Raw genomic sequence first — 13,956 nt, 5'->3', positions numbered from 1 at the left:
TGTTTTTATTTTTTAGGAAGCTGAGTTGTTGAAGATCTCTCAAGTTGCTGGAGGATTTACAGAATCTGTCAGTTACTCCCATTTAAGGAACTGCGGCTTTGGAAAAAAATATTGTCGCTCCAGAAGGGCCTCGTGCACTAGGATATCTATCATCCCAAAGCTACTGCCTGCTCTCTTGCTTCCCAGAAATATCTTCATTTCTTACTTCACCTTCCAACCTGTCAACCCTTCTTCTTCACTTCTCTCTAATAAACATTCCTCACACCATACCATACATTTTCTATCCCCAACCTAACCCCACTTTAACCATCTAACTGATGGATCTAAAGAGGGATTGTCAGAACATATCTGACAAATTAGGTAAACATTATTACACACAATACAGGGCAGTTATACACACAGAGACATTCATTTAGTTGTGTCTTGGCGGCTTCCAAATAAGAAAGTAGGCTAGATAAACATACATGAAATAATATACAAAGCTGGCAGTAGACAGAACATGATGTTATGGCAACTATCACTAGTCTGGCAAAATGCCAAACTCCAGGGGAGGATAGATTGGGAATGGGTTAATGAACAATTATGACCCTACCACCACCATAAGAGACACTGTATAATGAGGTGATGTACAAGGAATATCTTTCAGGCTCTGTAAACAGACATAGGATTACAGTGTTTAAGGAGGATCACAAAAGACAGTATGTTATTTTTTTTCTAATTTTTTAATTGATTTTTGGATTATTCCGTTATTAGCATTTCTTACATTGCCATTACAATTCCATGCCAAGTAGTGTTATGGCTCAATTAAGGAAACAAACTAAATATTCAGAAAGTAGGTTGAGTGCAAATCATGCAAAGAATAGTTTACCAACAAAATCAGAAAAACAAAAATCAAAGTTAAATATCCCCTGACCCATTGATATGTGAGCTTACATAAAAAAGTTAAGAAAGACTGGACAACTTACATCTGACAACTCTCCTGGTGCACTGTAGACAACCAGAGCCCTTCATTTCAATGCAGTATCAGAATCAAAGCCCAGCCCCCCCTCATACAAACTAAATAACATGAATTCCGGTTGTATGCCGCAGCTTCATCAAAGGAATCTACTAATTTGTTCCAAAGATCACTTTTAAGTAACTGTAAGCCTTACCTGGCTAGATTCCTAAAATACTTTCCATCACAACCTGGAGAAACTGATTTTCTTCAGTACCAGGGGTGGAATTTGTATAGCTCGATCCCCAGCACATACTGTTTGGGGTCAAGGACAACAAGTTTTCACATGTATTTTGTCCTTGGGGCAAGTAGGTTCAACCCCCTGCAGCACAAACCTTTTTGATGACAATTTACAGTACCACATTATCGAGCAGGGAAGGGAATTGTCGCAGTTGAGGTAATATTTGTGTTCATATGTTAATTATGTTCAAACTTGTATTCATGGTTCATTAATGCAAAGCCTTTATTCATAGGTTGAGAGCTCAAAATAAATGCTGTGAGCTCGGACTGCACAATTGACAGTGGTTCTAGTATTAAAAATAAAAGTGTAAACATTCACAAAGGTTAACAATATGAGGTTACTTATAAAGCTCCCAGAATGCTCCCTGATTAGATGCAATGATTAGCAGATGCTTGAAAGCAAAATTGATGATTTTTTGCTTTCAAAATAAAACGTTCACACAACAAAAAAAAATGCAACTAGGAAAAACATTTTTTTGCTAACTACTGTGAAATTTTAGGTACCATTTCTTTCAAGCATCAGTTAAGTATGTGTTGATGTATGCTAGCATTTCTAAAAAATATTCATAATGGAAAGTCAGTGTAACCAGTTTTAACAAGATTATGGAAAACATGAAAATAAACCAGCACTGGTAACAGCAATAGGTCAGACATTGGTGGTCAGTCTTTTCCTTTTGTCAATGTGTGTCTTGTTTTGAAATGGCTTTTCTAAAATGTTATTGTTGTTAGAGCTGCTGGGCCCTCACTACTGAATCAAACATAGGAAAAAAGCAAAAATATGTTTTGGTCTAAAAAAGCAAACATTGCCATTGTAGTTCCTGGCGCGGAACAAAACTAGGTTGCGTACCGATATGTTCCTTGTGAAAGAGCAGATTGTGATCATTCACAGTGAAGCATGGACTCAGTACAGTTTCTTGTTTGCAGCCAGTGTACTGGCTGCGCTCTCCTGAAGGTACTTTTTTTTTTTGCCCAACCATTCTATAAGAGTGCACGGCACTGTACGATCTCCTACCCCCATCCGTTCCACCACCTCTAAGCCTGCTGTTCCCCCACACACGTGTGCCATTTCTGTCCGCTTTTACCCCTGCACTGTCCATTTTCACCTCAGCCCCTGCTGTCCATTTTCAGCCCCACTCATTTTTACACCCAACTCCCATCGGTTTTGTTCACCCACACTAATTAACCATCCCCTTCCCCGTTTTTACACACATTGCACAGCAGCATGGGCTTGGAGTTTCTGAATAGATAAGGGCTTGATGTGTCTGATCTTCCTACCTCTTCAGGCGTATAGATTATTTCGAAGACTTTGGACATGCATGGCATTCCGGTTCAACCCCAGCTCCCACCAGCGGCCCTTCTTCTTCTTCAGCAGACAAGAGGACATTCGATTATTTTGTGTTTTGGTTTTACACTTGGGCCATGAGAGCATGCCAACTGTCAAATAACTGGGTTATTGTGTCATGCAATTTCATTCTTTCTGTTCCTTGAACAAACCCAGGTAAAATTATATGAATTTTAGTGCTGTTGGATTGAGAGCACACACTTTCATATCAAATAATGCTGACGGGTTTGTATGTCCCATTTTGATGTTGTGGTCTTTCGTCAGGAGACTAATAGCTTATGGCATTGTCGCTTCCGCATCCAAAATACTTCTGCATCTAGTTTAACCTTGTGGATCTGTACCTGTAAGAAAGCCCCTATAAAGGATCTGCAATTTACTTGAATAAAAGCTTGTAGTAGGTAAGAGTAAAAAACATTTCTTCGGATCATTTTGCAAGTAGGAGGCCCTTCAGAGGAACCAACCCAAAACACATCGGTAAAACATTGTCATTTACAATGCCAATTGCTCGCTCACAAATGTGAAACCTATTGCATTGCAAATGCTTGTTTTTTTAGTAATTAGCAGCAACAGGATTTCCAAATTCTGTGCCCCATCGTACCGCTATCAGACAGAAAACCGAAATTGCTCACCAACGTACTTCCCTGAGAAAAGACCCATGTGTTTCATAGGTGGTTGGGACTTTCCAGAATAACAACACTTAGATAAACACAAAAACCCCATACATAGGTGTGAAATAAAACCACAGCGCAAAGGTTTAGGCACTTTTTAGTTCCGCTTATTTTAAGGAGCTCAAATAAATTGTTGGTATTATTAACCAATAAAAAATTGAACGTACTGATTTTTGGCAGGATGGAAGGCTGAGCCGCCATATTTGGATAGCTCCTGATTACTGCACGTTTTCAACATTGACTATTCAACTAATTGAAGGCCAAAGTAAGTTTCATAGATAGCCTTTCTCCCGTGACAGTTACTTCACTAGTGCTCAAAGTGCAGCAGTATACACAGTAAAAGTGCAGCAAGCGCTACATTTTGATATGGTATTGTAACATGATTTAGTCAAAACGTCTCAACTGCCTCACTGAGTGCGTCATCAGTGGCCAGCATCATTCATAGCAAAATATTATTTTGCTAACACAACATGCGGACCTTACTCCTTCCCTTCAAACATATATTAGTTGATCCGACTCCCTCAGCTGAGTTGGGTATCCTCCCTGATCTAGTCTTTTGTGCAGTGTCTCTGAGCAGGTGATAGCAATGTAAAAAAGACTTTCTTTCTCTATGATGAAAGTTTTACGATTGGCATGGGATTGTACTAGAATTCTCTACATTGGGTTAGGCTAGTGAAGAGACAGCCAGGACACTTACAAAGTGTAGAACTGCTAAAGGAAGTTTTTTTCACGGACCTCCTAACTTGTCCTTTTAAGAGAACTTTTACTGACAGATGCTGAGCAAGGCTTGAGGTTAAGCTGAGGGTACATCAGCTATCAACCTGATCAGCAGGCCACAATCTGTGCGGTTTATTTGATTGATACACAGCTCATAACCTACAATGTGCCTGCCCCAGACGGATCCTGTAGGACCCAGTTATCTTTTCCAACCCAGATTAGCCCCTTCGCACAGCTCAGATTCTGCACACCCCACACGACTCATGCTGCTTGCAGAGAATGGGAGAAATACAAAGCTCAAATGTCTGCAATGTACAACTCTTTCAAACTGCACACCTAACATCCAGGACAGCATTGTTCTCTACAGTACGATTCATATCTACATAGTTCACTAATGCACAGCTCATCCCCCTTCAATTCATGACATTCCACTCAGCTGATAATGCTTAGCTCGCTCATGTCTGTTGCTCAGCCCAGCTGTTGCTCGCTCCTCGTCTGCACAAGTAACTCAAGAGCATACCCTCCCTAGCTGTACAGGCAGGTATGTCAGCAATTTAACAGCACGAGAAGGGGGCTGGCATGGCACTGAGAACAAAAGTGCAAGCAGAGCAATAAAATGATTAGGTTTGTGAATTGCGTTACAAACGTATAAAAAATATGATACTTAAAAATGTAGCCAAGTTTAATTTTTAACCCCTTGGGCGCCAAGGACTTAATGGTTACCTCCGTGGCTGCAGCGCTGAGGTGCCACGGACGTAACCATTACGTCCTAGTACTGGCCCTCGGGGGAAGCGCTAGCGCTCCACCCGGAGGGCTGCGTCCCCACCACCCCATGGCAGGGCTCGAAGGGGAAATCGCTTCCCCTTCCAACCCCGACTCCCACCAGTGACGTCAGCGTGCGATTGTGCGCGGACCCCATCGGAGGCTGCCCCACCGCGCTTGAGGCTGAAATGCTCTACCGATCATGTGATGGGGGCCTGAGAGGCTTCAAAGGGAAGGAAAGGAATTTGTGAAGCGATCCGGCTGCTGAAATGCCCACTAGACACCAGGGATCATTTTTGTGTGTGAAATTGGCATAAAGCAAGCGACTTCTTGGGCAAGGGGAGCGACTCCTTGGGCAAGGGTCGTTCCCCAGGGGGGCAGTTATTTTCAAGGCCTTCTATTGTTATTTAGCCGATCTGCCACTAGACACAAGGACGTTTTTTTTTTTTTTTTAAAAAGACAATTTCACGCAAGGGGAGCAACCCCTTAAGCAAGGGTCGTTCCCTGGTGAAGGGGAGGGGGGGGGAGGGTTAGGGTGTATTTTAGGCCATTTCAACCCCCCTGGGGGCAGATTGGCCTATTTTAATTAACTAAGTGCCAGGGATTTTTTTTTTATTTTTTGTTATTTTATTTTTGTTGTTTTACAGCTGGGGAGCTACCCCTTAGGCAAGGGTCGCCCCCCTCGGGAGCAATTTTATTTTAGGCTATTTCTGCCCCTCTTGGTGGCAGATCGGCCTATTTTTCTTAGGCCAATCTGACTCCAAGGGAGGCAGAAACCACTAGACACCAGGGATTTATTTTTTTTGCGACAATTTCACGCAAGGGGAGCGACCCCTTAAGCAAGGGTCGCTCCCCTGGGGGGCAAATTTATTTTAGGTCATTTCTGCCCCCGGGGGGGGGCAAAAACCACTTAGGCACCAGGGATTGGTATGTGTGTGTTTTGTTTGGGGGGCAGCCCTTTGGGCAAGGATGGGGGCACATTACAGTTTGCCATATCTGCCCCCCTTGGGAAGGCCCATCTGCCCCCAAGGGGGCAGAAAGCCCACCAGAGAAGATATATTTTTTTTCTTCAAAAAAAAAGGAGGATGGGGGTATCACCATACCCTCACCCCAAATAAATAAATGGGGCCAAGGTTGTTATGGCCACTGATGGGCAGATCAGGCAATTACCCCGGATTCACTCCCGGGGGGGGGCAGAAAACCGACTAGATGCCAGGGAATTTTAAAAAAAGAAAAAGAAAAAATATTGGGGTGGTGGCTACCAACCAGTATGGGCATGGTGATGCCCCCAACCCAACTTAAGGGGGTAAGAGTCTTTCAGCCCCCCCTGCACACTAAAACATCTTATTCCACAGCAGACAAGAGGACATTCGATTATTTTGTGTTTTGGTTTTACACTTGGGCCATGAGAGCTTGGCTAACTCACAAAATCATCCCACTTGGAATGGTTGCACTTTTTGGACTTTGGGACGCTGCCATGTAGAAAAATCCACAAGACCTAGACATCTGAAAACAAAACATTTTTGTGAGTCCAGGGTGGTGTGCTTCACATATTTTTCCTACATTTTTTGATTTGGAACCTTCCGGAATCTGCAGGAAACCACCCAGCATTGTCGCATCTATACCGATAGAAATTCTGTCCCATTTGTCAGCCTTAAAAGGATTTTTTTCAAACTGCCCTTTTGGACCTGCTTTGGTTCCCCCTCATTTTTTACATGCTTTTGGCTCTTTCCTGTCACAGGCACTTGGGCCCACCAACACATGTGAGGTATAATTTTTATCAGGAGACTGAGGGGAACGTTGGGTGGTAGGAAATTTGTACCGGTGTGGTGATCCCACACAGAACTGAGAGAAAAATGTGATATTTTTTTTAAGCTAAATTTGAGGCTTGCTGAGGATTCTGGGTAAGAAAACAATGGGAGATCCACTTAAGTCATGCCTCCCGGGACTCCCTTGGGTGTCTAGTTTTCAGAAATGTTTGGGTTTGGTAGGTTTCCCTAGACGGCTGCTGAGCCCAGGACCAAAAACGCAAGTGCCTCCCACCCCCCAAAACAGGTAGTTTTGTATTTGATATTTTTGATATATCCACAAAGTATTTTGGGGCATTTCCTTTTTAGTTTCTAGTTTTCAAAACTGCCCAGGTTTGCTAGGTTTCCCTAGGTGCTGGCTGAGCTAGAGGCCAAAATCCACAGATAGGCACTTTGCGAAAAACAGCTCTGTTTTCTTTGTGAAAATGTGATGTGTCCACATTGTGTTTTGGGGCATTTCCTGTCGCGGGCGCTAGGCTTACCCACACAAGTGAGGTACCATTTTTATCAGGAGACTTGGGGGAACACAGAATAGCAGAACAAGTGTTATTGCCCCTTGTGTTTCTCTAAATTTTTTCCTTCCAAATGTAAGATAGTGTGTAAAAAAGACATCTATTTGAGAAATGCTCTGTAATTCACATGCTAGTATGGGGACCCAGAATTCAGAGATGTTCAAATAACCACTGCTTCTCAACACCTTATCTTGTGCCCATTTTGGAAATACAAAAGGTTTTCTTGATACCTATTTTTCACTCTTTATATTTCACCAAATGAATTGTTGTATACCCGGTATAGAATGAAAACCTATTGCAAGGTGCAGCTCATTTATGTGCTCTGGGTACCTAGGGTTCTTGATGAACCCACAAGCCCTATATATTCCCACAAACAGAAGAGTCCACCAGACGTAACAGTATCTTGCTTTCAAACATCTGACATCGCAGTAAAAAGTTACAGAGTAAAACGTGAAGAAAAATTGCAGTTTTTTTCATCTCAATTTCAATATTTTTGTTATTTCAGCTGTTATTTTCTGCAGGAAAACCTTGTAGGATCTACACAAATGATCCCTTGCTGAATTCAGAATTTTGCCTACTGTTTGGAAATGTTTAGCTCTCCGGGATCTAGCACTGGTTTCATACCCACTTCTGTCACTAACTGGAAGGAGGCTAAAAGCACACAAAAAAAAAAAAATAGTAAAAATGCGGTATGTCCCAGTAAAATGCCAAAATTGTGTTGAAAAATGGGGTTTTGCAATTCAAGTCTGCCTCTTCCTGAAAGCTGGGAAGATGGTGATTTTACCACCGCAAACCCTTTGTTGATGCCATTTTCAGGGAAAAAAAACACAAGCCTTCTTCTGCAGCCCTTTTCCCCCCATTTTTTTTTTTTTCCAAACGAAATATATTTTGGCTAATTTCTTGGTCTCCTTCGGGGGAACCCACAAAGTCTGGGTACCTCTAGAATCCCTAGCTTGCTGGAAAAAAAGGACGCAAATTTGGCGTGGGTAGCTTATGTGGATAAAAACTTATGAGGGCCTAGGCGCAAACTGCCACAAATAGCCAAAAAAAGGTCTGAAACCGGAGGGGGGGAAAAGGCCTGGCAGCGAAGGGGTTAACATTTGGAAGTGTTTGAATATAGTAATTTTATGTACTAAAGGGAGTCACATTTATAAAAAGTGAACGTTTCTAAACATCAATGAATGCCCTTCTTCCTGACCGGCATGTCAAGAGTGAACTGAGAAACAAGTATGTGCCCTTTAAATAGGGCTAATATGGTCATTACAGATAAAGCAACATTATAGCCCAGTAAACCATGTAGACCAGTGGTTCCCAACCTGGGGTCCGCGAAGACTTCTCAGGGGATCGCGAGAGCCTAGAAAATTTAAAAATATTAACAAATATTCCTAAATTAGGTCCCCAGATTTCCATGATGATTCAGTGGAGGTCCCTGGGTTCCATTAATGTTAAAGTGGGGGTCCACAGAAATCAAAAGGTTGGGAACCACTGATGTAGACGAAAGAGTGCTCTCAATGTGATGTCCAAGAAAATTAGGGACAGCGAAGAAAAGTCCTTTGTACTAAAATCACACGAGTGGGCATGCTGGGTTTGAAACAGTTCAGCCATTCAGCCACTGGATTGATATCATCTTTTCCATCCTGTTTAACATTTGTTCCGTTTTATCTGGAAATAAACAGTAACCCATGTTAAATAAATACAGTGATTAAATGTTGATCAAGGGTGTCCAAATTAGGTCCAAGAGGGCTGAATCCATGCTAGATTTTTTTAGTATGCTGGACCCCGCTTTCTTAGAGCGATTACTAGACACCGTTGTAATAAATTAATCTCACAATCAAATTTCTTAAGCGCGCTACTCACCTGGTAGGGTCTCAATGCGCTGGGATTGGGGGACTGGGGGGGGTGGGAGAGTAACTGCTCGAAGAGCCATGTTTTAAGGTGCTTTCTGAAAGTTAGGAGGGTCTTGCGTAGGTTGGTGGGAGGGAGTTCCAGGTTTTGGCAGCGATGTGGGAGAAGGATCTGCCGCCGGAGGTGGTGCGTTAGATGCAGGGGACTGTTGCGAGGGTGAGGTCGGCGGAGCTGTCGAGTCGGGTTGTGGAAGTTGATTTGTTCGTTGAGGTAGGCCAGTCCGGTGTCGTGGAGGGCTTTGTGAGTGTGGATTAGGATTTTGAAGATGATCCTTTTGTTGATGGCCAGCCAGTGTAGAGATCTGCGGTGGGCGGAGATGTGCTTGTGGCGAGGGAGGTTGACGATGAGACGTGCAGCGGTGCTCTTGAGTTTTCTCTGAAGCTTGGCTGTGGTCCCTGCGTAGAGGGCGTTGCCGTAGTCCAGTCTGCTGCTGATGAGGGCGTGTGTGACCGTTTTTCTGGTTTCTAATGGAATCCATTTGAAGGTCCTGTGTAGCATGCAGAGGGTGTTGAAGCAGGAGGATGATATGGCGTTGATTTGCTGAGTCATGGAGAGAGATGAGTCAAATATGATGCCGAGATTGCGTGCGTGGGTGGCGGTGTTGTGGGTGGTCCTAAGGTGGCGGGCCACCAAGAGTCGTTCCATGCTGTTTTGTTGGGACCGACGATGATGATCTCGTTTTTTTCTGAGTTCAATTTAAGGTGGCTTGTTGTCATCCAGTCAGCGATGGCGAGGAGTCCGGCGTATAGGTTGTTTTTGGCGGTCGATGGGTTCCTTGTGAGGGAGAGGATGAGTTGGGTGTCATCGGCATATGAAATGATGTTGAGGCCGTGGGGGCGGACAATGCTGGAGAGCGGAGCCATGTAGATATTGAAGAGGGTGGGGCTGAGGGAGGATCCTTGGGGGACCCCACAAATGGTCTTGACCAGAAAGGAGGCGAACTCTATGGGTTCTTTCGGAGAGGAAAGAGGTGAGCCAGTCCAGGGCTTTGTGGCGAATTCTGGCGAGTATGTTGTTGTCCTCCAGGCAGCGAGACAGTTGCTTGTTTACTATCTTCTCTATTACCTTTGCGGGGAAGGGGAGCAGAGAGATAGGTCAGTAGTCTGTGAGGTCTTCAGGATCTGCTTTGGGTTTTTTGAGCAGAGCGTTGACTTTGGCGTGTTTCCAAATATCTGGGAAGGTTGCGGTCTCGAAGGAGTTGTTGATGACAGCCCGGTGCTGGGGAGTGGTGGGGGCAAGGGTCTGTTGGGGAGAATGAGTGGATGGAGCTCATGGGTTTTGCTGGTTTCTTCATCGTTGGTGGAGGTCCAGGTGTTCAGTACTCTGGCGCTGCATGGTGCTGTGGTGTTGGCTGTGTCAGTGGTGGTGATGGTGGGAGACGACGATCTGAAGCTTTCGTGTATGTCTGCTATCTTGCGCCGGAAGTAGTTGGAGAGGGAGTTGCAGAGGTCTTGAGAGTGCGGAGGGTCGGTGGCGCAGGATTTGGGTTTGGCGAGTTCTTTAATGATGACAAAAAGTTCCTTGCTGTTGTGTGCGTTATATAATCTTTTTTTAAAAGTTCCTTTGAGGGAGGACAAAGCACTATTTAAATGTCAATTTTGTGGTGTCTTCTCACCTAAAGCAGCAGTTGAGATACAATGGAAGGCTAAGGGCAGAGCAGAGAATTTGGCCTGAGCTAGGTTCCATCCTTGTGCCGCACCCATATGTACAAATCTTTGCCCTGCTCTTCTCGTGCCGGTAAAGCTTCTGTGCACCGCTCACATTGGGCCCAGTTTACATCTTGCCCTGCTCTTACCTTTTAACTCTTTATGAGCCTGCACTGACCCCACTTGGAGTATAATAGAGAGGGACTGGAAGGAGGCCTTATTTAGGTGGCTCTAGGATCCTCCGCCTTGATATGATTTGATTGCCTAGACATGCCGTTAACACAGGAAAAAGGTTTCAGATAATAAGGTGCGGGTAGAAAAAGATTTAGATTTAAAGCCAGCCAGAGCTGGGAAATAAACCAGCAACTTTAGGCAAACCATGTTATGTCTGAAACAAGTAGCACTACAGTGTTGCCGCCATCCCGGACTTTAAGCTAGAAATTATTTGGCACCGAACTTTGCCCTGATGTTCAGTTTTACTCCAAAGGAGAAGCTAATGTGACTTGGACAACTCTGACAACCTCCATACAACAGTGCCAGCCAGGCCACAGAGACAGTACACATGAAAAAGCAACACTTACTGACTCTGCCACAACCAATGGCTTTATTCAGACAGTAGCTTTCAAAGAATTAAGCATTCAAAGTTAATCCTGCTTTTTTCCCCCTAAGACGGCGCGCTATGCTGCATATACAAAAGTGTTGCAGCCTCATACTTTAAATAGAAAGGCTTGCAGCAATGGGCACTGCTCATATCTATTTTTGTAGTAGCCCTAAACCGAAAGGACTAGTAAGCCCCAGAAAGTTGTCGCCCAGATAAAAATCAGCTTGCCACAGCAAGTAGGCGAGAGGAATTTTCAAGGCATGCTACAAGGGTGGATGGTGTAATTCCCTTCCCATCAGAAGCTCGTGGTCTGTCCTCTTCGTCCCCAACAAATCACTGTAACCAGTTCCTCTCAAGAGTCTGAGGTTTAAGCTTGAGTGGTAAATTTGCCACTTCCTTCTCTAACCATTTACCGCGCAACACAGCTGTGAAGCAGCCTTGTGACTGATGTTGACCCTCAAATTACAAAGGCTGTTGCACAGGCTCGGGACTACCCGAGTCTTGGTAAGACCTAGCACATCTTCATAAGACTAAGTCCTGGTGCCAATTAAATCATACCTTTAAATCCTTTACAAGATAAGAATTCAAGGTAAAACCATAAAGGTTTATTCTTACAGAAGGTAAAAAAAAAAGTCATAAGTCAAATCAGTAGGCAATTAGCATTTATAAGAAGTCGAAATCAAACGATGCAAGAGTTTCAAAATAAGCTATACCTCCACAAGTAAGCAAACATCAAGAATCAGAGTACAGTTCAGCAAGAGGACTGACAGTTTGCCTCCAAAGAATTGGCAAAAGTTATGTATAAATCAAATGACAAACTAGCACTGTCTGCTCTCTAAGCAAGTGGAAAAAGCTCTGGGTAGAAATCAAATGACAGATCAACACAGAGTCTGCACAGTTAAAAAGGCAACGAAAGTCTAGTACATATGCCAAAAACGAAGCCTTTTATAGGGTTTTTGGCAGAAAAGCCATACACAGAACACGGCATGAAATTACATAGTAGGGCTGGATTAACGAAGATACATGTAAATTATCCAATGGCTGCTCAAACACACAAGATGCATTAAGTAAGTTACACCTAGTAAATTACTTTGCTTTGTGTTCACATAGGTTTGCTTGCATAGGAAATAAAGAATATGCAGAGCATTATGTAACTTAACAAAACGTTCAGAGTATGAATGGCTCTCTCTCGTTCGAGCCTAGGGAAAGGGCCTTGAATATTGCAACAACAGGAACATCCTGGACACAAGTTCTTCACAAGGAAGCAAATTAATACAGTTGTAATTTTATTAACAGACAGTGAAGGGGGCATTATTTTGCTTATTTTTATTAAATGGAAAAGCACACTAATACATGAAAAAAGGTTTGTTCGTGTAAATTAAAAGTGCACATTTATTTCTGCAAATATGAACAGGTGTTAGTGCAAGCTGGCAGTTGCCCTGTCATTATAACTTCTGCCTTGTCATGTTAATTAAAACACAGCTGAATTAAGCTTCAATGTCTTCTTAGTTAAAATAAAAAAAAGCTTCTACCGTGGCAAATATGAAAGCTACTTTAAGCTACCCCTAACTTTCCAGTGAGGGAGACTTTGCTGAAAATGTTAAGCTATGCATACCAAGGGAAATCTATAGAATACAAAATTAAGATTGGCCAACGGGCTCTAGGGCACTGGATGCTGTTGAGCACCCATACTTTACTTCTTGATTTATTTCCACAAATCCTCAGTACGTTTCTGTTTTTGTTGCCACCATGCTCCGTATATCGTACTGGACTTCCGCTTAACACCATAACAGGTTCGGGAAATCATAGTCACATGTTACTTACAAATACTCAAGTAGACCGAAACAGTCTGAATACAATGGGTACCATAAAAATACATTGACTTTAAACATGGTACCCTGGCCAGAAGTCAAGTGGTAATTCAAACCACCCTTTGCAGTAAGCGAACCCCACAACTGAAAAAAACTTTCATCTGATTAGTGTCGTCCTATCAGGGTGAAAAATGCACAGGTTTGGTTTAATAGATCAAAAAAGTACAATATATACGAGGACTTGTGAGCCATCTTTGGCCACCTAACAGCTATGCAACAGACCAAAGACTATCCTTAACCAGCAATTCACGGTACATTCGGCCCCTCATATGATAAGGTCACTCACTGTGCCCCCCACCAAAAAAAATACCCCGCTATCCCATCAACTCACGGCATACTGGCAGCGCACCCGATTCCTTACCCAGATCCTTGTCATTGATCCCAAGATGATTGTCCAGCTCCGTACAGACCTTGGACACCAGAGAGAGATGCTCAAGTTTCCGCAGTTCTTCCTGTGCAATGTCCGCCATTTTTCCGACTAGGTCTCACGCTACACCGAGAGGAAACGTCCTATGTGGAACGTGGAAGTTGGGAGAATTTGGTGGGCTGTCAAAAAAAGTACATAACATTAGACAGCCTGCACCTTCACTGAACAGTTACGGCTGTAAGGCCGCTCGGCCACCGTAGGAAGAAAAATTTACAATACGTAAACAAACAATTAGGCGTGTGCGTCAACGTGTGCTTATGCGTAACCACGGAAGAGAGACTGGTGGGGACAATGATGCGGCCATCTTAAGAAGTGTCTGATAAACGGCGACGTAAATTCCAGGAAAGGTTGCAGAGCGGCAGAATCATTTCCAGCTGTCGCGGATCGTTACGAATGCTCTGTATAGTTTTACAGAATGTTAAAAATTGGTTTCAATATTTGAAGTACTAAAATAATTATGTTC

The 13,956-nt window shown here is 43.4% G+C and overlaps 1 protein-coding gene across 1 annotated transcript in view; it reads right to left on the bottom strand.

Annotated features, from left to right (window-relative positions):
• The window catches only part of DHX8 (DEAH-box helicase 8), a 251,735-nt gene extending 238,038 nt beyond the window's left edge, over positions 1–13,697 (bottom strand). Inside the window, exon 1 of the mRNA XM_069237773.1 lies at positions 13,428–13,697. Coding sequence (XP_069093874.1) covers positions 13,428–13,536 — 109 coding nt within the window. The 5' untranslated portion in view covers positions 13,537–13,697. The remainder of the gene's footprint in view (positions 1–13,427) is intronic.
• Between the last annotated feature and the right edge of the window lie 259 nt (positions 13,698–13,956).

This window comes from Pleurodeles waltl, chromosome 6 (assembly GCF_031143425.1).
Source record: "Pleurodeles waltl isolate 20211129_DDA chromosome 6, aPleWal1.hap1.20221129, whole genome shotgun sequence".
In the NCBI taxonomy this organism is placed as follows: Eukaryota; Metazoa; Chordata; class Amphibia; order Caudata; family Salamandridae; genus Pleurodeles; species Pleurodeles waltl.
This window is presented reverse-complemented; position numbering and strand designations above follow the sequence as displayed.